Raw genomic sequence first — 24,986 nt, 5'->3', positions numbered from 1 at the left:
ATGTTGCAGGGTAATTAAGTGCACAGTGTGTCTTATTTATACAGCAGTTTAGTAAGTGTCTGCTGCTTGCTCCTCTAGCTATTATCTCTTTTTCCCAGGCGTGAACAGAAACCAGGAGGTCACTCACTGTGTGGAAAGCATTACCTCAAGTGCAAAGTCTAGCAGACTTGTTTACTCATGTCCTGTGCTTCTCTGCTGAGTTTACCTAACAACCCGTTACACTGGACATGTCAAGAAAAAGACACAAGAAAAAGCTGACTTGGCTTCATTACACCTATTTGACATTACTACATTAAAAGAAGGCCTGAAGTGAAAAGAAAAATGAGATAAGCTATTTTTTCTGTAGTTCTAATTTTAAATGGGACTTACTGTATTGAGGTGAATGCGTCCATTCATCTCAATGCGGGATACAGTGGATCTCTAAGCTAAGTGATGTGCATGGATGCTGGTATCTATCTGGACCAGCCCTAAAGCTAGGCATAAACTATTTGTAATAGGTGAGGTAAACTAGCAATATCTACAGTATGCTTCCTTTCGGGACCAACTGGTTTAGAAATCCTTTTAATTGGACTGTCTTCCTCCTCTTCGTTTAGTTGACTCTTCATGATGTGAGTACTGAATATACAGGCGAAATTACGCTAAATCTAAAGAATAAACCCCCTGGTTTGCAGTCTAGTGGCATTTCTTCACAAGGTTTGGATAACATGACTGAGGCCTAGCGGGCTTGCTTGCAGCCCACTCACGTCTTTCTTGTCTCATTGCAAAAATGTCCTTAGTTTGTATGTCAAGCGTATGGTTTGTTTTTATATACAGGGGATAGGATTACGGTGCACATATTCATTTCATGTTCACAATAACTTAACTTTTGTGAGATCTTGCTAAGTGAAGTGGTGGTTTTTTTTACCTTTTCTTTTCAATTAGCTGTTTAAATTTATTCCATCCTCGGGCGTATTTCACCAACCACACAGGTTTTACAGGACTGAAAGGCAATCCCTCCTAAACCACACTACCGGTGTGCAAAGGCTCAAATGGAAGCATTGGACTTGTGTTGAGTAGTGTCAGGGAGTAGGTTTACGCCAAGTTAGTGCTTGACTTTAGAGACAAATGCAGCTTACATGTGCGGCTTCTTGCTTATTTTGGTGTGTAACAGTGGCTACTGTTATGTGGCTTTCAATAATGCTTTCACCTGAAGGATAAACACTAGTTGGCAAACACAAACAAACAAACACAGACAACAAACACAGAACATTTATATCGCGCTTTTCTCCTGGTGGACTCAAAGCGCCAGAGCTGCAGCCACTAGGACGCGCTCTATAGGCAGTAGCAGTGTTAGGGAGACTTGCCTAAGGTCTCCTACTGAATAGGTGCTGGCTTACTGAACGGGCAGAGACGAGATTGGAACCCAGGTCTCCTGTGTCAGAGGCAGAGCCCTTAACCATTACGCTTTCCAGCCACTAGACATATGCTTATTACACAACAGTGCAAAGAGCTTTTGTGACAACCAATGGCAGCATGTTAGATGCTGTGGTGTGGATGCGTTCAGTGATAAAAGGTTGCTATGGAACGCAGCATGAGTGTGTTGTGATTTGCTTGCCCAAACTTCTGGTTCCTGGGTGAATTGTTGCTCATCCCTTTAAGGCCTAGTGCACACCAGAGCGGTTCTGCTGCGGTTTGCAATCCGCTTGCGGGTGCGGATCCGCTAGGGTAATGTATTTCAATGGACTGGTGCACACCAGAGCGGGAGGCGGTTTGCAGAAACGCATACTCCCGGGCTGCTGCAGATTTTGGATTGCGGATGCGTTTCTGCCTCAATGTTAAGTATAGGAAAAACGCAAACCGCTCTGAAAAAGAGCACTTGAGAGCAGTTTGCCAGGCGTTTTTTGTTACAGTAGCTGTTCAGTAACAGCTTTACTGTAACAATGCATGAAATCTACTACACCAAAACCGCTACACAAAACCGCAAAATGCTAGGTGAAACGCTGCAGAAAAAGAAAAGGCGTATAAAAAATCTGCTAGCATTTTGCGGATCTGCTAGCGGGTTTTGGTGTGCACCAGGCCTCTGATGGAAAGGTAAGGCCTGGAGCCCACTAGTGATCACCGTGCAAATCGCTAAAAAAAATAAAACCTTTTTAGTGATTTTGCTGCTAAAAAACAGCAATTTTCAAGGCGTGCTGCTGGCATCGTGAATGTGATTTTTGGCATATCCCAATCAAACCTTTGTAATCGCTGCCATGGGGTTTTTGGAATCAACGGCAATTCCTAAAAAGCAAAAACCAGAGACGAGACAAAGTACAAGTTTTATACATACCTGGGGCTTCCTCCAGCCCCATCCGCATGGATCGCTCCCACGCCGTCATCCCCAGTCTTCTTCCTCTTCAGTACTGGGTCCCGTAACTTCATCCAGTAGATGCAAGCGCAGTACAGCCCGGCGGACGTCCGATGACGTCAGCGCGCCCGCGTGGGACGCAGAAGAGCCCGTCCTTGGAGCGCAGAAGAGCCCGACCTGGCAGCCGGCCTGGCCAGGTCGGGTCGGCCACCGAAGACGACCAGGAGCCTCTGGAGCGGCGGCGAGGGCACCTCCTGCCTGCCACGGGCTGGAGGAAGCCCCAGGTAAGTGGATATGGATTTTTATTGTTTTCAAGGCGTCCCTGAACCTTCCCTTTAAAACTTGCAGGCTGTTATAGCCTCTGCAGTAGATGGACGTGTTTGGAGGAAACATTGACAAATAGCGATGAACTTTATTTTGCAATAGAATTTTGTTCTACGGGAATCAGAATTGGCGTATGCTAAACTTTTGCACATGGCTGATCAGGTTCAGGAGCCAGTGAATAACTCGTAGCTTAAATAAATACACTGCTGGGGGAATAAAAACTTGCCATCCACACATATTGGAAATGTTGAGCTAATGCAGGGGTCAGGAACCTTTTTGGCTGAGAGCCATAAACGCCACATATTTTAAAATGTAATTCCGTGAGAACCAGACAATATGTTTCAAACTGGGACAGTAGGGCTCACGTCCTTGTTGCCATGGTGATGTGTATACAGTTGATCCGCCAGGCAGCAGAAGTGTCAGACATGTCTTCAGCTTCTTTTGGGTTTCAGCAACATCAGAAATTTCCCCGAGAGCCTGACAGGAGAAATACAGACTAACAGCTTGTACAATTAGCTAGCTGAGTTGGGGGTTGATTGACTTTGTAGGAAATGATCCCCTCAAGTGACAGGCAGCCTATTGGGCCAATCAAAGTGTGGGGATCTCGTTCTAAAAAGTCACTGGACTTGACAGGATCCAGAGTGGGACAATTGGAGCAGCTGTTCGTTTTGAGGTAGCGCAAGTAAGTTAGTAGTGCATGCTACAGCAGTATCGTGCAGTACTTTGAAAATTTTTGCTTGCGCTGCCACACTAAGCTGCGCTGCTTGAGCATTGTAGCTTAGTGAATCAACCCCTACTGATTTGTGATGTGAGCCAGATGTAGCCATCAAAAGAGCCACATCTGGCTCCCGAGCCATAGGTACCCTACCCTTGAGCTAATGCATGACAAGTGTCACTATTGGGGCCATTTATAAATCCAAGCTGAGCTGAAAGCTGTGCAGCATCTGTGCAAAACGCTTAGTTCTGTTAATTTACTGCGCACAATGGCACACCCTCATCATCATGAGTAAGTTATTTAAAGGAAAGAAATGGATGATTTGCAGCTTGCCCTAGTTCTATAACTGTCGCCCTTTATGAGCACCTGCACAACACTGTGGTCCGGATAGAAGACATGACGAGTAGATGGTAGCAGTATTGTTTTCAACTCTAGCTTGAATTGCTGTTAAACATTGACAGAATAGTTTGTTTTGCTTTTTCACCCTCACCCCTGGATTGCTGCAATACTCTTGAGTTTGTTGCTCGTTTTTATGATACATAAAATGGCAAAAGCTTAGCGCTCTGTACAGCCTGTTTAAAAGCTGAAACTTTGCGTTCTCCAGAAACTTTCCACCGCTGGAAACAAGGATGCTGTTGATGCGTCCAGAAATTGTGCATGATAAGCGGGTCAGCTGGTAGGAGACAAAGGACAATGGCGGTAGGCTCCTATTCATTGTCCACTCACCAGTAAATATTCACATCTTGGCACCCACACGTGGCATTACATTATAAAACCGCTTCTCTTGCCTCCACTTGTTTCACTTTCCAGCGGCCTAAAATGTTCTCACTGGTGTTTTTTCTTCAATCAGTCAGTGAGGGGAATCGTCAGCATAGGAGTTCCAGGTAAGCTAGATCTGGCTTTGTGCGCTATGCAATGCTTCCTGATTTCTCGGAGTTAAAGGGAACCTGAAGTGAGAGAGATATAGAGGTTGCCATATTTATTTCCTTTTAAACTATACCAGTTGCCTGGCCATCCTGCTCTGCCTCTAATACCTTTAGCCATAGACCCTGGACCAGCATGCAGATCAGGTGCTCTGACAAAAATCTGACAAGATTAGCTGCATGCTTGTTTCAGGTTTGTGATTCAGACACTACTACAGCCAAAGAGATCAGCACTACAACCAGGCAACTGGTATTGTTTAAAAGGAAATAACTGTGTCAGCCTTCATATCCCTCTCACTTCGTGTTCCCTTTAATCAAGATGTTGTTGTGGTGGGTCCCACCGCATTCGCTGGCCAGCCACACAACAAACCTGTATAACTTGATAGAATAGACAGACAACCCTGGAATACCTTCAGGATGCCGGACTCCTGCTTGTCTGATTTATTTGAATAAAGCTGGAGAAGTTCCAGGTCACTTGTGGAATATTACAGCCCATGCACAACTTTTTCTCTGTTAATGGAATTGGCGATTCAAATGTTCCTGTTTGGATAAATTTGCTCCCAAAGCCTAATCTGTTCACCCCTAGGTTTGAACTTTTTTTTTTTTTTTACTTTCCAACTGGGAGAAATGTGTACTTTCCAAACTGATAGGAAGTTGGCAAGTCTCTCCAGGAGCGGCTGAAGCAGTAATAAACGATTTTTGTTGGTAAAGGTTACAACCTGTGTGCAGTTGTTTTTTGTATTTTGGGTGTTTTTTTTTTTTTTGTGTGCTGACCTACACTTTGTATCCCATGGACCACCGACCACCAGTGTTTGCATGAAAGCCATGGAGGTCTTAGAGACAGGAAGTGAGGTAAATTCTTCCCAGTGAGGATGCAGCAGAACCACTGTGGGGTTGTTTGGTTTTTCTTTTTGTTTTTTTTTTATGTCAGATCACAATTATGGCTGTCATTTCAGCCTCTTCTGGTTGACTGTAGATCGATTTTACTGTTTCCGTCCATACATCGATCTTATTGCAACTTTACGTGATGGAAACATATAAAGTTGATGATTTTGAATGAAATCTACTCAATATTTCTACCAGTGTGTGGGACTTTGATTGGTTTCTACTCAATCGATATATTTTTTTTTTTTGTTTGGAAAAAAAAAAACAATTGTTCTGTCTTTAGGGAGAATTTGCTGCATCATGACACTTGTAGCATTGTCACACAGAGCTAATGGTTCCCTCTGTCCGTCATCAGAACAACGCCGTGAAAGTTTTCTGTGGTTTGAGGCATGATGCCCGTCACATGGTCACACCACCGCCCATTCTGGGAAATCTCTCCAGCTGATTGCCAGCCATTGTTCCCAGATTTAAATGGAGTAATAATGGAAGCCCAGCAGGCTGGTGACTCCTTGAGGTTTGAGATGAACAGCCACTTAGGCTATTTTTAGCTCCCCCCCCCCCCCCCCCCTCCTACACTTGTGTGCTGAAGCAAGGTTCTAAGGCCTGGTACATGTCATGCACTATAGGGACTGGTACACACCATGCAATTGTCACCTCTGTACCTACTCGAGCGAAAGATGGGATCAATGTTCAATGTTTTTAATTCGAAAATTAATATGAAATATGCTACCAGAATCAGACATACACATGGAATTATGGCTGGTATTTGGATTATTTCCCAGCCTGTCCTGCTTTCGAATGAGACAGAGATCGATTTGGAGCTCAGAATCGGTTGCTGGCAATCGATAGCCTTCTATGTTTTTATTTTTTCTCGATCTGATCATTTAATCTGGTATCTGAAGTCTAAATTGTCTGTTGTATGGCTGGATAGTGTATGTCTGGTGGCTGGAAAGTGTGATGGTTAAGGGCTCTGCCTCTGACAAAGGAGACCTGGGTTCGAATCTCTGCTTTGCCTGTTCAGTAAGCCAGCACCTATTCAGTAGGAGACCTTGGGCAAGTCTCCCTAACACTGCTACTGCCTATAGAGCGCGCCCTAGTGGCTGCAGCTCTGACGCTTTGAATCCGCTGGGAGAAATGTGCAATATAAATGTTCTGTGTGTTTGTCTGTGTTTGGTTGTATACCAAGCCTGGGACATGCCTAGATAAGTGCATCTGTATATGGACTTCAAGTCTAAATAATCTGCCAGTAGAAGAAGCTGTCGGGTTTGTGGTTTTTTTTTTTTTTTTTGTTTTGTTTTTTTTTTGGGGGGGGGGGGGTGATGAACCTTCCTGTGGTTTAAAATGGGGGCTTAAGGATGAGCCCATTTCTAGTATTATTCAGTTTCACTGGGCTTGGTTCTTTTTACCAATAATGAGCTATGGATCCAGACACCAAAGAAAAGGATAGCCACGTTATTCCATGGGCAGTATTTTAAAGAAGGCAATAGTCCGTAACGCTATTTATGGTTCAGTAAGTGTAAGCTACAGACTATGTATTCAATACTGAGAGCCACCATGTGTGCATCTGGATCACTTGCAATGCTAGAGTTGCTTGTGGCCTATTATACTGATGCGTACACTACAGAAAGATTAATGAGTGGAAATTCACTGTGTTTTAGAATTGCCTGATGCTTCAGGACACAATAAAAGTCTCACTGTCGGTGCTCTGGGCCTGTTGAATGTGTCCACTGTGTAATCCCTGGATGAGGGTGATGAAAAGGAAGACAAAGCTCCATTTAAGTAGCTAATTGGGTACGGTTGTGACAGGCTGGCTTTGTTTTCATGGTTCCTTGATCAGTGTGAATGTTCCCCCACCAAACAAAAGTTGCAAGACCCGGCAGGATGGTTGGATCCAGTCACACATCTTTAACCTCCAGAGCTTCCAGTCCGTCATTATCCTTCAGCAGTGCTTACTGGAGATGGAGAGTAACACGCCATTGTCTGATCTGTGCAGCAGTAGACCCCCGACCCCCCACCCCACCCCACCCCACCCATCTCAGGGCCTATCTCCACTGGGGTGCTGTGTCCAATTCTGAATCGGATGTGGCATCCATGCTGCTGCGATTCTGCAGCTGTATTGCATGCATGGCACGGCTGTAGGGAGTAGGATGCACTCTGCAGCATGCTGTCCATATCGCACCGGCATGCAATTTGAATGGCAAGCCTATTGGCGGAATAGGCCGCGTTTCCCTGCTTAAATCCCACGCGAGGAAACTGCCGAATCCACACTAGTAAGAATGGGCCCTTAGTAAGAGCTGAAGATCATTATATAGCAACTTGCATGGATACTACTGGTTCTTGATGAATTATGTATTTTATTATATTAACCTTGTTCATGTGTTACTTAACAAGTGGTCAACTTGAGTCAGCTTCTGATAATCCTATTTGTAAGTAGAAAGGCCAGTGATCCCTACTAAAGTTTAGTTGTTTGAGACTAGGTTAGGGTCCTGATAAGGTGCTTTTAAACACAGTTAAGCTGGCCGTACATGGGACGATGACTAGATGTGCTAAACTAATCGATCCCATTCGGAATTCGATCGAATAGGGATCGATTTCCCTCCATCACATGGCATGCTCAGTCTCGATTTAGATTTTACAAGAAATCTACCAATCTTTGATCAAACTGTATGTCTGGCCTTAGAACAATGTGTTGCTTTAGAAGATACTGCTTGCATTATTAATCCATTTGAAAGTAACATGCAGTCATTCTTATTTCGTGATATATGCGTTTGGGCCATTCTCTCCTCTCAGAATTGATGTTCAACCGCCTGAAATAGTTTTTCTTGTGTGTTTCTGTTTCCTGTATTGTCACTGTGTCCTTGCACAGCGCCTTCCAATAAGGAACATGTCAGTGGCTGATCCCGAGAGCCCAGCAGGGTTACACTAAGCACTCATTTAGTTTTTCAGGACTTATTCGGTATTCATCATGATCACTGGGGCAAGACAGCCCACTACCTAATTCAGACAAAGTCAATGGGGACTTGGTTCTTTTTTCAGCCGGGAAGTTCTAGGCATACCGAGGCTAAATATAGGATTCCCAGTGCTTGACTAATATGGAAAGGGACAGTATATTGACCTTAGCCAATCACACCAGCACAGTTTGCAGAAGACCTCCTGTCTCTTCTATTCAGCTGATCTGAAGGAGATGGGTCAAAGCTTGACCTGTCTATTATAAACAAACTTTGGATTTGATAAAATGGCAATGTTGTTGCTATTTCTGTGCACTTTTCCTCTTGTTGCACAATCTATTCTGCTGTCTTTGGAAAACCTTAAGGGCCCGTTTCCACTAGTGCGGTGCGAATCACCGGGATTCCACCGCTGACGAAATCGCATGCGGATGCGATTCCGCAGGCGATTTTTGCCGCGATTTCGCATAGGCAGGGTATATGCGAATTTAACCATGTCACTGCCTGGTTCAATTTGCATTAGTTTTCATGCGAATTCGCACGCGAAATCGCGGCAAAAAACGCATGTGCGTTTTCCCTATTAAATGCATTATGTGCGAATCGCCTGCATTCCTTACGCAGGCGAATTCTGCAGGCTCTACCGTGCAGAAAAATCCTGCACAGAAAAACGCTCAGAAATCCTGACAAGTGGAAACAGTCCCATCCACTTTCATTGCCTATGCGAATTCGCATGCAGGCCACGCATGCGAATTCGCCCTAGTGGAAACGGGCCCTAAGGGCCCGTTCAGATCACAAATGCGGATGGCCATGCGTGCGGAACGCAATGCGTACGAACGCACGCCATCCGCGTTTGTGTGCGTTGCGTGGCTGATCCCATCACTGAAAAGTGAATGGGACAGCCGCGCGTTTTGACAAAATCTGCGTGCAGCATGCGTTCCCGGACCACACAGGTCCGGAACGCATGCAGTGTGAACATCAGACAGTGCACTTTATGCACTGTCTGATGTCGTGCGTGTCTGCCTCCTGCACGCGTTTGCAAAACGTGGCTGGAAACGCGTGCAGTCTGAACGGGCCCTAAATACATTATAAGGAGTGCAGCTCAGCTCTTTGAAAATGTTTAAAGCCTCATCTGCATGGTACAATTTTCCGTCAGATCGGAACTATTAAGCCTCATCTGCATGGTACAATTTTCCGTCAGATCGGAACTATTAAGCCTCATCTACACGGTATAATTTTCCATCAGATAGATGGATCTATTAGATGGATCTAATAAGAAATTGCATAGTGTGTAGACGTCCAAGTTGTTTCAGATCAATATTGCGATAGATTTTGCTTTGATAAGTACCCAAAATCTATTGCAAAATCTCATGCAATCTGATTGGACCAGTTGGAAAATATTGAATAGATCCAATCTGACAGAAAATTGTACCGTGTAGATGTGGTTTTAGATGGATCTATTATAAATTCCAACTGGCCCAATTGGCTTGCATTAGATTTTGCAATAGATTTTGGGTACTTCTCAAAGCAAATCTATCACAAAATTCATGTGAAACCATTTGGACATCTACACACAATGCAATTTCTTATTAGATTCATCTAATAGATCTGTCTATCTGATGGAAAATTGTACCGTGTAGATGAGGCTTAATGCTAGGCATACACGGGTCGATGCGCCCTTATCAATAGAGCCGCTGATGGCTCGATTGATCATTTCCGACAGGTCCTATGACCCGCCGGATCGATTCCCCGCTCGATCCCGCGGGCGGACAATAGCGGGGAATCGAGCGGAAGATGAAGCGCCCGCAGGGACGAACGGGAATCGAGCCGCCAGATCGACTCGTGTATTCACAGCTTTAGAGGTGTGCAATGGATTGTACATTCAGTAGCAATACGTTGTGTAATTGATCCTTGTTTTTGTCCTCGACGTTATCCAATGTACAGCCTTTAAATTGAACCTGAGACCTCTTGCACAGGACACAAGGAAAATGCAGAAATAATCTACCCTGTATGTATTAAGAGAGTTTAAGAGAAATCAGCCAAACAGTGTGTCTACTTCCTGTTTTCATGGAAGCAGACATAGGGTTAACATCCTGGGTTTACGAATTAGCTGCTGGAATCCTGTGCTGACACAGCTAAGTGATCGAAATTACAGTTGGGATTAGATACAGATGAGGGGGAATTACAGGCTAAACGCTCTAAATACATACAGGGGGCATTTCTTACTGTCCTGTGCAAGAGTTCAGGTCCATTTTAATCATCAGTGGTCGTCAGATGCTTCCCTGTCTTGGCACAACTGATGAAGGAACTGGTTGCTCTCGTCCCACGTCAAGAATCCCACTGAATTGTGTAATTGTGCCGTTTCGGTGCTTATCATGCTGTAGCACATGGTGTATTTTTTTTAAGATAGTAAAGTTTGTTCTGAAACCTTGCAAGTTTTGTCTTTTTGAACAGATATGCCAAAAAATGATGTAAAATGTTTAAAATGGTGTTTATTAGTTTCACAGTTCAGGAAGTATTTGAAGCCAGCTGCTGAGCCTTATTACAGCTGAGCTCACACATGTAGTCTATTGTGCTGGACAATAACGCTGCTACTCCAGTGTCCGTCCCTGTGGGGAGGTGAAAGTGCAGGCCTCCTGCTCCACAAGTGTTTCTCTTTCCTCTTAAGGTCTATTTCACAGAGAAAGCTTCTTTTAAAATGCTTGGAAAGCCGCGGTTTTCCAGGTATTTGCAAGCCGGATATCGGTGGTAATGAGGCGGCTAAACTAGGCATTTAGCCATTCTTGTATCACTACTTCACAACGTACATCAGTGCAGGAAACTGCTGACTGTCTGGCTCCTAGTGGTTGAGGGCAGTTGCCACAAAGACACTGCACTGACCAGCCTTCATTCTGTCTACCATGACGTGTGGTGTATGTTTTAACCCCTCTGGTTTACTATCTGCAAGATCGTCCATGTAAACTGCTTTAAAAGGAACTCGAGGTGAGCAACATATGGAGGATGCCAAATTTATTTCCTTTTTAACAATACCAGTTGCCTGGCCGTCCTGCTGATCATTCTGGTCAGTCGTGTCTGCAGCAAGCATGCAGCTAGTCTTGTCAGATTTCTGTCCGAAACATCTGATCTGCATACTTGTTGTACATGGCTAAAAGTGCTAGAGGAAAAGGATCAGCAGGACAGCCAGGCAATGTGCATTGTATAAAAGTAAATAAATATGGCAGCCTCCACATGTCTCTCACCTTGGTTTCCCTTTAAACTCGTTCTGAAGAATGGTTCACACGGGCTTCTGCGTGGTGTTTAATGCGCTATTTCTGGATGGTGGTGAAAGCCTCATTTAAAGGGATAAACCCCTGTTCTATTCAAATGAATGGAAGCGGTTGTTGAAACAGTACCAGCTCTTCCCGTCCGTGTTAACTGCTTGGTTGATCCCCTTGTCTTGTCTCAGACGCTACTGGTAAAGGTCAATCCTTCTGACATAGAAGACATGGGTTCAAATCTCTGCTCTTTCTATTCAGTAAGGAGTTTTTGGGCAAGATTCCCTAACACTGTTACTGTCTACTGAGCATGCTCTAGTGGCTGCAACTCTCGAGCTCTTTGAGTCCGACAAGAGAAGACCGTATATAAATATTAGTTGTTGTTGTTATTACTATTATTATTATCCGAGACAACTTTTTTAGAGGAGTTCCATGCCCCACCTGGGGGCTCAAAACACAACGCAACTACAAAATGCTGGTACTCAACGATGAAGGATGTCAAATGCTATTTTGCTTGGTATCAGAAGAGCATTTAGCACAGTGATGGCTAACCTTGGCACTCCAGCTGTGGTGGAACTACAAGTCCCATGAGGCATTGCAATACTCTGACAGCTCTAAACATAACTCAGGGAGGCAGAAGCATGATGGGATTTGTAGTTTTGTCACAGCTGGAGTGCCAAGGTTAGCCATCACTGATTTAGCATCATCTAAACAAACTGCCAGTGCCCTGAGACACCCATATAAACCAGCCCTTACAATGATGCCTTGTGCTATGCCTGTGCAGAAAACTCCCGAATCACCTCAGATCAGGTCCTTTGTGCACACTGTCAGCACTACTCAGCTTTCAGGAGGAAAGAGTTAAGGCACAGCGCTGCCCCTTGACGTCTTGAGCACATGCTGAGGTCTTTGGTTCACAGATGTTTCATGCAAATATACATTTACAGAACGTGTTCCCACGCTTCAGTTTGTACTGTGCCGCTCCATAAGGCTGTCCATTCTCAGTGTTCTCTTATCACAAAGGGCCACTTGCTGCTGCCTTAGAAAACATTAGTTGCATATTTAAGAGTGGATTGAAAGGAAAAATTGTTTAAGGAAATTCCTTTTTAAGTCTTTAAGCATTAAAAGGCATTTTGTGAATACTATAGTCTGTTATTGCACTTCAAATAGATTTTGTTGTTTTCATAAAATTTGGCGTCCATGTACAGGGTCTCTGAAGCAATATTTGAGATGCTTTAGGCAAGCAGTCATCTGTCTTATATGAGCGATCATTGCTGCAGGAAATAAAGATTCTTCCCAACCAAAAACTGATCCACTGGAGCACACAAGCATCAGGGAGGATTGTGGGAAGCAGTTGGTGATCAGTGAAGTAAATATGCAGTGTAGACTAGTGAAGCGCCTTACGTACCAATGGCACCTGTGTTGTTTTCCATAGCAGCACTGCTTCCATGCAAAATATTTGCAGCAGTGCATTCTCTGAATGTGTGATCATCATCGTGGTGCAGTCTGTTCCTGCGAATCGCAGTAAGTATTGCTGACATCAGCACAGCAACTCGCAAGTTAGTTCAGGCCTTTATACACGCTGTCATACAGCAAACTATTTGCAACTACAGCAAACACAGACAATTTTGGTGAACCCAGGAAACTTATGCATGTCTTGTGCGTGTTTTCACTTCAAAATTATTGACCTTGAACACGTCAAATAGGGAGGGGTTTTGCCACAAAGCAAAATGCCTACATGGATATAGTAAAAATAGATGCTTTGGCACTACTACAATGAAGCTATATACACATTCTATATTTTATCACCCAAAACCATTGTTTGTATTGCTTTCAGTACAAATCTAGTTTGAGTACTAGCGTCCTTCCCCTCGTGTGCTACCTCTGAGTGATTCGCATCCTATTCATCTGACCGGTATTGCATATCCCTCTGTAGGCCTCAGCGTCTCCTGTTTGTTGCCAGGCCCCTCCATAGGGCCGGGAGACTGCTAAGCAGAGAGATAGATTTGGGCTTCACTTCCAGCAGTGACCATGCTGACTTTCATATGCTCCCTGTAAATTCTTATCCAGCAGCAATCATGCAGTGGTTGTACATAAATGCCATAGATGTTGCATCATTGGCTGACTAAGCCAAGATCTGATGGATAGGGGTACCATAAGCCACAAAGCTAAACCTAATCACTGACTGTCCTGGGGCTGATAATAAAGGAGACGGGAAGCATCTGCCTCATTTGGGGGATAATAACTCAGGTGTTTCTTCTTCATGACAGAGCATGTGCTTGGTTAGAGAGCTTTACATTGTCGGCTAATGGTAATTTGAGGCAGAGCGCAAACAAAGTTAATTGGAAACTGTGCTCTTACTTCATTCTCATTCTGTGTAAACCCTGCAGTGATCTGTGGAGATTACCATAATCTACGTTCCTGGGCTGAATTTGTGACCAGAGTGTTTACTGATGAAATCATCATCCTCCAGCTTCCATCTGGGGCCCAGTGACATTGTGCAGGATCCTCTGCTTACACGGGAAGAGCCTCTGTCTCCAGGCCTCAGAGGTGGTGAAATGAGGGTTACAGCAAGCGTTCCACTAGAGAGGAAGCCACTGCTGGCCCCGCTGGATACGTTGCTACATCGCTTATCTTCTGCAGAAACCAGAAATCATTTCTCACGCCCTAACCTTCCTCTCTGTAGAAAACATACAATATTTTACTGATGAGGCTATGCTGAAATCTCTTACCCACAGCATTGCTTCTATACAGGCGGCTCTAGATGCTTGTGGGCAGGAAAGTGGTGGAATGTGTAATCTCCTACTTTTTCCCTACCAGATAATTGTGACCTGGCTTAACAGTGATGATAATTATGTAACCAGCACTGACTTCATGAAGGGAGGGTGGTAGAGCTAACTAACCATGACAAATCATAAATTAAATGGCACGGTGCTTGTTACGGTATTCCTTGAAGAGAATTTCAGTCCTCTAATCCTGTCACAATCTGTGTAGTTGGGTTTATGTGTGCCGCGGATCACCTCACAGCTTTATTGTGACTGCTTCGTACACGCCTACCTACTTCTATGTAACACGTAGTATGAGGGTCGTTTGGATAGACTGTAGGCCTTTATACTATATAAAATTGCAGAATTATTAGTGGTCTGTAAAGGTATGTACACACAATTTCTGTTGTTCGCATGCATCAGGATTCGATATCTCTGGCGACAGTTCAGGACAGAGTGTTATACAGAGGAGTTGCTAGCCTACAGGCTACTAAGGCATTCTGTTGCTATGATGAAGAGAGAGGCTTTGAATATGCTGGTGAGTAGGGGAGCAATGGGCTTGGCATGCGCTTGACTGGGACTAGATCTCTGGGCAGTGCATCAGGGCCAGCATACACACGCTAGATTTTTGGCCGAGACAGTTCCAACTGGCCATCTTGGCCGAAAACCATCTAACGTGTAAAAGGCTTTAATAATTTCCAGCTTGGCTGATCTGCTTCCAGTCTAGAAAATGATCTATTTTGTGCAGGACTGATCTCAGAATTGATACCTTTCTTTCGGGAGCAGATCGGACAAGCTGGAAACGATTGACGGGACCTTTCCCATCGATCTGACTGCAAAATTGCATGGTGTGTACCAGTTCATTGGAACTTTACGGCTCAGTTCACACTAGGTCCCCTGGCCTGCAGTAGATGCCAATCCTTTTCTTTGACCCAGTTCGCATGATTTGTGTAGTGTCTATTTCTGTCCACTTCATTTTTGGAAAAACCAAGCGGGCACAGCTTGAATATAGTCCAGGCGAATGCGGCAGCATTTGGTTGGTCAGCGTTTAAGCTGCATTATTGGCATAAAAATGACATAAAATCAAAATGATTTGCGTCTCATTGGCCATCCATACTGATAAGGTGCCTTTTCCAGCTGGGTCGCACATAGTGTGTGAGGATCACTGTGGCAGTTTTCATATTTTTAGAATGAGGTTAGCAATGGCCAGTCTCCTAATCTCTCCTTGTAGGTCTGCTTCAGGGCTGGCCAGGCAGCTGTTCAGCTTCTGCTGGCTTCTTAATGTTCCCTGTGCAGTGAAATGTATAATAGCGTGACTGAGAGGCCTTGTGGTGGTGTGAGGTGGAAGGAAGGCTTCACAATGTGGCCACCTCAGCGCCCCATCGCCTCACTTCCTCACCAGCTGGACCCATCTCATGTGTGACGCAACTGAGCATTGCAGCCGGGACTATTTTCATGGTTAGCTGTATTATGGGTTTCCTTTCTGTTTTGAAATGTGCAGCGGAAAAGCATCACTTCTGGGCTGTGCCTGCCCTGCTGTGGTTTGATCCCGGGGTTATGGGAACTGAGTTGGCATAAGCAGACGTTTCACAGAAACCAGGTGTTACGCCGCTGTTTTTCTTCCTCTGGTTATAAACCGAAGAGGTGTAAGCCAGATGAAACTTTATATCTAAGCGAATTATCTCAGCACAATAGCATTAAAGTGCTTTACACAGTGCAGCAGAGCATGCATAAAAGGGAGCAAATCCCGAATTTGGCCAGTGCCCCAGTCAGTGAAATGTGGCGGATCGTTCTCTCGCTGTATAACGTGCAGGAGGAGGGGTCATACCGTGGAATGGGGTCAGTAGCTATAACATGAAGGTGCTCCGACTTGCTACCGTCTTTCCCCGAAAATAAGACAGTCTTATATTAATTTTTGCTCTAAAAGATGTGCTAGGTCTTATTTTCAGGGGATGTCTAATGGCCCATACTCACGGGCTACAATTGTGGCCTGTCGCCAGCACACGGGAGCGTGTGCGCGACAGCTCATCGCCAGGTCCCTCCGCGTACACACGAGGAAGAGGGATCAGATGTGGGACGGAAGCTGTCGCCGACGTTCCTCCCCCCCCCCCCCCCCAGCCGGAAACTCAGTTCTCTTGCTATCAGGTTGCTGTCGCTAGTCCGCATATACACGCGGACTAGCGACAGTTGCGGCGGCAACTGTCGCTTGGCAATTGACCGTGCCAATCGCCTGACGACAGCAGCAACGAGCGACTGTTCGGGGTGCGCGCCCGTGTTGCGCCTCATACTCATGGGCGACCTGTCGCCGCAACACGCGCGCGCCGCGTGTTGCGGCGACAATTGTAGCCCGTGAGAATGGGCCATTATATTTCTATTAGGAAGTGTCTCTCAGAAGAACATTTCCTGTTCCTTTGTATTGTGATGTTCATGGATTTGAAGGTATGCTACTGTACTGATCAGGCACCTGCCCTGTCTTCCCTGCACACAGCTGATAACCTTGCTATGTGCTGGGGTGACAGGATGAGGCCTCTTTTCCACCAACTGTTGAGCTGTGTGCTCAGCAAGCAGTTGCCAGGCAGCAGTGAGCAGTTACCAGGCAGCAGCAAGCAGTTGTGAGAGTTTGAGAGGCATTTCACTGCCTGTAAACAGTTCGTGGAAAAGAGGCCTTAGTGCTGGATTGGCACTGCACCACCGTGTCCCTACTAACTGGCTGCCTCTTCCTCCTCTTTAACTTCCGCTAGGGCTTATTTTCAGGGTAGGGCTTATATTTCAAGCATGCTCAAAATTCCAGCTAGGGCTTATTTTCAGGGTAGGTCTTATTTTCAGGGAAAGAGGGTACTAGCAAAGAAGAGTAACCTGTCTGTAATCAAATATTCACAAGTGGGGGATATATTAGACGATTGTGTGGTAGTGTCTGCAGACCGTGAGAAGTGAGTAGCAGCATCTTGGTACCAAACTAGTATATTTCATTCATTCATTAATTTAATAGTTATGTTCCCATAGATATGCAACACTGTCATGACGATCATGCAAAAAAAAAAACTGACCAGAAAAATAGTTTTTATAATCTGCTGTAGCCGACCAAAGTATCGTATCTGTTGCAACGTTTAAAGTGGACCTGAACACAAAATTTCCTCTCTGCTCTAAAATAGAAGCAATAGCATAACTACCTTTAAAGAAAAAATATTCTTTGTTTACAGCTGATGCAAATCTTAAATATGCAGTGTCTACTTCCTGCTTTCATGGAAGCAGACATGGATTTATCATCCTGTGTTTACAAATTAGCTGCTCTGCCTAGACAGCCAGCAGACAAAGCTGAGAGCTCAAATTACATTTGTGATTAGTCACAGATGAGGGGGAATTAGACAGGCTAAATACATACCGGGTGCATTTTCTCTGTTTTCCTTCTGTCTTATGCAAGAGTTCAGGTCCACTTTAAAGTCCAGCTTAACAGTGGCCATAAGATTTCTCCTCAGCACAAGTTATGCTTAGAAAAGCAGCTCCCACCTGCTAAATAGCAGCTTTTTTTTATCGTATAACATTTAATTTAAAGTTCTGGCACACTTGGGGCCGATTCACACTGTACTAAATCCGTTCCGTTTACCAAAACTAAATGAATCCCAACTGATGTGAACATCCTATTGCTTAACATAGGATCCATTTGCATCGGTCTGCTTGAAACTGGTCCATTCCACCAATTGGGCCGCAAATACAGGGTGCCTGCTATAGTTCCAAATCAATGGATGTGTTGCATTGACAGATTTTCAAAAAAAACTGATCCAGTTGATGGATCAGTTTTTACCCGGATCAGTTTTTTTTTTTTTTTTTTTTTTTTTTTTAACCGTGCCGGTGAACCACCTCTATTTACACCTCCTCCCCCCAGCAATTTCCAAGGTATCCATGAGGAAGGGAAAGTGACCTGTAACAAGGGAAGCATCACCTGGTGGTCAGTGTTCAGCACTCCATGACACGACTGGTGGTGATCTGAAGCATCCAGCTGCTGCTGCACCCTCCAGCAAGGAGAAATATGGCATGTTGCTCAATCCATGAATACTTGCATGAGGAGAACACACAGGGTGGGGCAGCGACATACCCTAACTTGCTCAGCACCTGCTCATTTTTTTTCCTCCTGCTCATTTTCTGTCTTCACCACCACCAATAATTTCTCCTTCAATGCCTAGCTCCCTATCAGCCCACCACACACCCACACAACCCAAACCCTTTTCATACTTTATGTTTAGTCATAGATTCTGACGCTGACCCCCTCCCTCCAACAGTTTGCCTGAATGGCCAAGAAATGTTCTTTCTGCTGGAGACACCTGCCGCGAATTATGCAACAGCCATTCAGTGAAAGGAGCCTATCTGAGGCAGATTCAGAGTGATTAGTAAAGAAAGGAGTGTGACAGCCTCTTGTTACTCTGAAATCCCAGGCAGCTGTGACTCCTCCAGCACCGCAGTTCAATTTCAGGGCACCCATCGAATACCTGACATGCTGCAGCACGGCTCTGCCTGCAGTGCAAACTCAGCAGCCACCTGCAGGGCCTGACACAGCGAGAAGCGTCACGCATGTTCCCCGATTCGTTATCGCATCACTTGTGTGTTTTTGGGAGCAACCTGTCACTTCTGTGCGAGTCTTTTACTGCTTTATGACTCTATTTGCACCTTTTGTGGGGGTTTTCAATGCTTTGGGGTTTCAGCCATTGGCCATAAACCATATCATCATAGCATCTGTGCTGGACCACATGTACTCCAGGAGTCTGAATGTATCTCTTCAGAATAACATCTCTGTCTATGCTGTGTGGCATGGTCGCTGTATACCAGTGTGGTGAATTTCTGCGTTTTGTGAAGAAAATCAGGTTATTCAGCATTTAAAGCGGACCTGAACACAGAACTTGTTCTGTGCTCTAAAAGATACGCAACAGCATAATGACCTTTTAAAGAAAAACATTTCTTTGTCACAGCTGATACAAATCCTGCAAATAATATGCAGTGTCTACTTCCTGTTTGCATGGAAGCAGACATACGGTTAAAGGACATCTTCTGAGGTGAAAATAAAGGGATGAGCTAAACAATTGTATCTATCCTCCTTCTCCTGAAGATGACTTTTTTAGATATCCCACAGTTTTATGTTATGATTAAATCTAGTTTTTAACTTTTTACTGTTGTCTCTGCTCAATGACACCCTCGTTGAAGTATGCCGGAGCTCAAATCTATGAATTATTGACCCTTTTTATCTCTTTTCTGCTCTCAGAAGCCATTTACTGACAGGAAAGCGTTTTATGGCTGTAATTACTTATCAGTGAGGGTTATGCTATAGTCTGACCCAGTCCCGACCCGGACAGAAACTGTCACTTGTATACCTGATGTTTAATGTTTTAGGCAGAAAAAGGAACACAGCCTAGTTATTTGTTTGCTTGGCACTGTACATACACATGTCTATCTCATCATGTCACCTCGGTTGTCCTTTAACATCCTGTGTTTACAAATTATCTGCTCTGCCAAGGCAGCATAGATTCCTGAGCTGACACAGCTGAGAGATCAAATTACAGTTGTGATTAGACAGGCTAAACTCTATAAATACATACAGGTGCATGTCTCTATTTTCCTTCTGTCCTGTGCAAGAGTTCAGGTCCACTTTAAAGAGAACCAGATACAAATGGGCATTTGTAATACTGAATTTCCCCTCCAGATGTGTTTTAATGGGGAAAACTTAGGAATCTGGGCCTGGTTTTCATCTGTTTCATTGTATTGTAGTTTTACTATTAAGCGTCTGTCCCGCTGGAAGGACCCAAGTAAGGCTGTCAGTAACACAGCCTGAGCTTCTAATAGAATTCCTGTTACTAACTGTCTGACGGCCTTTTATTTTATTTTTTTGCATGTGTAATGCTACATTCACACTGGGGTGTGGTGTCAGAGAATGTAATCGCATTGCTAGCACGCTGTAGTTATATGGAATTGGTGCAATCACATTGGTCCGTTACCAGTGTTTTGAGGCAGAATCCATTGGCATAACGTAATTTGAAAACCTATTTTAATCTATCCCAAACCCACCACCCAAATAAGTTACTTCATGCCATTTATAAAAATAAACTTTCTAAATCCATTATTTCTGTGTGGTATATTGTAGTCACATGACTGCAGGACAACAGACCTACCATGGAAGTTTTGACACACTGCAGTCCAGGACACGCCTTCTCCCACAGTGCAGTGTAGAAATGGCACCAATAACTGGGGCTTTGGCATTCCTCCCACAATTCCTTGAGGACAGTTGGCTGTGATAATTATGTCAAACTTCAAAAAGTGGCTGTTAAAGAGAACCTGAACTTAAAAAAATAAACATACACAGGTCCTACTTACCTCCTGTGTAGTGTTACTCCTCAATCGCTTTCTCCTCTCCTGGGTCCCATTTGTCCACTGTGACCAATGGAATTCCCCATCCTCCATTTAAAAAATGGCCATTACCCCATAACCGATTTCTGGTCAGCACACTGTTAAACTATAATATCACCCACTTGAGCTATAGGGAAACATGGACTTTAGCTTGCACATTCAGTTGTAACTGACAGCTGCCGATGTATAACTGACAGCAACTGGTATATTTCAGTTCTGACAAAATATTGTCAGAACTGGAAGGTATCACTGTAAGAAGAAAATGGTGAGCTTCTGAGAGGAACTGACCATGAGGTAAGTATGTAATATTCATTTGCAGCTACATCATGTGTTTATTTTAAATGATTTTACTCGCTTCAGGTTCCCTTTAACTTATCTGTTCAGGGGTGCAGACTGACTTTTCTAAGTCTTCAAAATGTATGTATAGTTTTGTGGCTATTTTGCTGTACAGATTGACTCATTTGGCATTTTGTGTTTTTTCTTTGTTCCAGCTCTGTTTAACCAGGTTTTCTTTTCTCTACAGCATCAGTGAAAGTTTCCTGACTGTGAAGGGTGCTGCCTTATTTCTCCCTCGCGGAAATGGCTCGTCCACTCCAAGAATCAGCCACAGGCGCAACAAGCATGCAGGTAAGAGGTCCAGCTTTCCTCACTGCTTTTCAAGAACTTCATGATACTTATGATACTAAGCTAAGTAATAGCATGCAAATACTGTCGCCTGCTAGGGATCAAGAATCGACCCCTCGTCAACAGTTCGAGGCCAATGCTTGAACAGACGCATCACTAGACTTCAGTTTTGTTACTGTGGGGGGAGTTGTGCACAGCAGAGCGGGAGGGGCAAAGCGGGAGAATGTTGGGCAGCGTTCGGGCCGAGGTGATGGGCATGCTGGATCTCTCCCCGACGCACCAGGGAGAATTCTGTATTTTTGCAAGTAGTTGTGGTGGGTTTTTTTTTTTTTTTTTTTTTTTTAAATTCTCCTGCCAATCTTTCTGTAGCAACTACAAAGTGATAGAAGCTACACTATTGGCAACATGATTAACAATTTAGCTCAGATGTTGCAGATGTTTTCCTTCCCTCTCTCCAGTTTCTAACTCTCCATAGTCATAAGTGCCTCTGTCAAGGTGCCTTAAAGAGACTCTGAAGCGAGAATAAATCTCGCTTCAGAGCTCATAGTTAGCAGGGGCATGTGTGCCACTGCTAAACCACCGCTATCCCGCGGCTAAACGGGGGTCCCTTCACCCCCAAACTCACCCCCGCAAACCTTGGTCGTAGACTTGGTCATAAATCTTCTTTTCCTGGAGGCAGGGCTAACGACTGCAGCCCTGCCTCTAGTCGCGTCTATCAGACGCGCATCGCCGCCTCTCCCTCGCCCCTCTCAGTGAAGGAAGACTGAGAGGGGCGGGGGAGAGGCGGAGATACGCGGCTGACAGACGCGCGTGGGGCAGGACTGCGGCGGTTAGCCCTGCCCCAATGCGGAAGCGCTCCCCCGCTGCACGGAGGGGATTTGGGGGATCAGGGACCCCCGTTAAGCCGCGGGATAGCGGCGTTTTAGCAGGGGCACACATGCCCCTGCTATCTATGAGGTCTGAAGCGAGATTTATTCTCGCTTCAGACTCTCTTTAAGGTGTCCACACCCGATACAATAAAACTATCCAATTTTACGGCGATTCGATAAATCTGATTGGATTTTCATTCAACTGAAAAATCCGATTGAATTTCACGTTTTTTTTTTCGATCCAGAATGCTGGAAATTTGTCTTCAATTTTCTTAGATTGTATGGTGTGTGTTAGATTGTCAGTTTATTAATGCACATACCCTAGCAATTTTCTCAGTTTCCAATTATTTTTATCAAAATTGGGGAAAGATTTAACGTGTAGGGTACATTGGTCATATTTCTGAAACGTTACAATCAGTCAGAAAAATTGATATTTTTAAAAAATATATGGTGTGTGGCCACCTAACAAGGATTAAATAGTCGTCTTTTCAACCTAGCTCACTGTAAAGGTGTCTCCCACAGGGATTGGGACTCGATCTCTTGGGTGACAGTTTAAAAGAGGACCTAAAATCAGGACTACCGATCTGCTTTAAAAGAGGATTGTCTACTAAACCAGTGGCAGTTTCTGCAGACAGTTGCGAAGTGCGTAGCAGCATCTTGGTACCGAATTATATATATATTATAGTATATTTTATTTGCTTATTCATTCATATGATCATTATGTTCCCATAGATGTGCAACACTGTCTTAACGATTATGCAAAAAAAAAAACTGACCCGAAAAATTGTTTTTCGATAGAGATCTGTTAACTGCAGCCGACCAAAGTATCATGTCTGTTGCTACCTTTAAAGCCCAGTTAAATCGGACCTGAACTCAGAACTTCCTCTCTGCTCTAGAACATAAGCAACAGCATAATAACCTTTAAAGAAAAACCTTTCTATGTTGAAGCTGATACAAATCCTGCAATAAATCTGCAGTGTGTCAACGTCCTGCTTTCATGGAAGCAGACATGGTGTTAACATCATGTGTCTACAAATTGGCTGCTCTGCTGAGACAGCCAGCTGACACAGGGGAGGGATCAAAATACACGGTGATTAGTCACAGATAGGGGGGAAAGTAGAGAGGCTAAACTCTAAATACATACAGGGGGTGTCCTGTACTTTACTTTTTTCCTCTGCTGCTGAAACTCACAGTAAGCCGTAAAAAGCTGACAGATCTGAACGATTTTGGATTAGTCCGTCTCCTCATGAGGGAGTCTCAATGTTACCTTTATTCTTAAAAACACCCCCTGAAATGAATAAGAGTTCGATAGAATGTATACAAAGATGCTGGACGGTCTTCTTACTTATTTTGCACACTATTTTGGCAGTTGAACTAAGCAACTGCCATTCAATAAGTGCTTTTGCAAATAAGGGGGAAAAAACTGAGAATCCCCCATGAGTAGGTGGACTAATCCAAAACCCGTCAGATCTGTCGCATTTCTACTACCTGTTGTAAGTGACATAGGGAAAAAGGGTAATTTATAGTGCATTTTACTCTGGCAGAAATCTGCATTTTTACATTTTACAATCTTGTATTTTACATTTTACAATCTTTTGCGATCGTTGTCCTTATATCTGTTACGGCCAGAACCCGCAGTGTGGCCACTTCTAGTTCTGGCCGGCCACTTCGGGTTCTGGCCGGCCAATATGCGAAGTGGCCGCAGTGCAGCGGCCAATGTGAGAAATGTTTTGTTTACGCCGTCTCGCTGCGGCCAAATTGATGACAAAACTTGCTTAATTTTAATGAAATATAGCCGGCGGCAATGTAATAGATGAAGCCACCGGCTTTCGCACTGCCTCTCCCCGATCCCACCTCCCTCCTCTCCCCGCCTCCCATACAATACGTAGCAGCCGGCGGGGACAGGCAGCCGGAGAGTCGTTCGTCGCGGCAGGGGAATCCTGCCGTTCCTGCAGAGCGGGTGCTGGCAGAAGCAATGTCTGCAGCCTCCCCGCTCTGCTGCGACAAACGACTCTCTGGCTGCATGTCCCCGCTGGCTGCTACTTATTGTATGGGAGGCGGGGGATCGGGGAGAGGCAGTGCGAAAGCCAGCGGCTTCATTGCCGCCGGCTATATTTCATTAAATTAAGCAAGTTTTGTCATCAATTTGGCCGCAGCGAGACGGCGTAAACATTACATTTCTCACATTGGCCGCTGCGCTGTGGCCACTTCGCATATTGGCCGGCCAGAACCCGAAGTGGCCGGCCAGAACTAGAAGTGGCCACACTTCGGGTTCTGGCCGTAACATATCCAAGTTTTAATTTCTTATTCAGTGCTCCATACGGCAGTGCTGACCGGAATACAATCTGCCAAGGTAACAGTAAGGCTACACTGATATACTGCCAGTGGTATCATAGCCTTCAGGCCTGCTTTATCAGCACTTTCATTTTATAGGTTACAGCTCTGCAGCTGTGGACTGTCACACTAACTGTAAATGGGTACATTTTTAGATTGGCAACTATCCGTTCACTGCCAAGTCAGGCCAGTCCAGTGCTTTCTGTAATAGAAGACCGACTGCAGTACTGAACAGTCACACTCAGTTTTGTCAAGCGAATGTAAGAGAAGTGAAGATGCTTACACACACGCACCATGACTGTCACTTATAGGGATTGGGCTGCAGTCCTAGGCTGAGAACTACAGCTGAGCAACGCATTCTGTTGCTATGGAGGGGTTCGGCTGCACTGTGCATGACTGAGCGGCAATGGGCAATGTATTGTCAAAGAGTATGGGCAATGCCATTGTCAAAGATAATCAGACACGGGCCTCAATTCACAGAGCTTTATCAAACACTTTATCAAACGTTTGATAATTTTCCTCATGGGTAAAATCTAATTTTGAATTCACTAAGGTGTTATAGATTTTATTTCATCGATAAAACATTCGATAAATCTATAACACCTTAGTGAATTCAAAATTAGATTTTACCCATGAGA

General features: G+C 44.5%; 1 protein-coding gene across 3 annotated transcripts in view; it reads left to right on the top strand.

Annotated features, from left to right (window-relative positions):
• SSH2 (slingshot protein phosphatase 2) overlaps positions 1-24,986 on the top strand; it is a 302,262-nt gene that overhangs the window by 224,136 nt on the left and 53,140 nt on the right. For all 3 annotated transcript variants that reach the window (XM_068270325.1, XM_068270323.1, XM_068270324.1), the window contains one exon: positions 21,045-21,148. In XM_068270325.1, the coding sequence (XP_068126426.1) occupies positions 21,045-21,148 (104 nt within the window). The remainder of the gene's footprint in view (positions 1-21,044; positions 21,149-24,986) is intronic.

Source organism: Hyperolius riggenbachi, chromosome 2 (assembly GCF_040937935.1).
Source record: "Hyperolius riggenbachi isolate aHypRig1 chromosome 2, aHypRig1.pri, whole genome shotgun sequence".
Classification (NCBI taxonomy): domain Eukaryota; kingdom Metazoa; phylum Chordata; class Amphibia; order Anura; family Hyperoliidae; genus Hyperolius; species Hyperolius riggenbachi.
The sequence above is the reverse complement of the archived record's forward strand: the minus strand, read 5'-3'. Positions and strand labels throughout refer to the sequence as shown.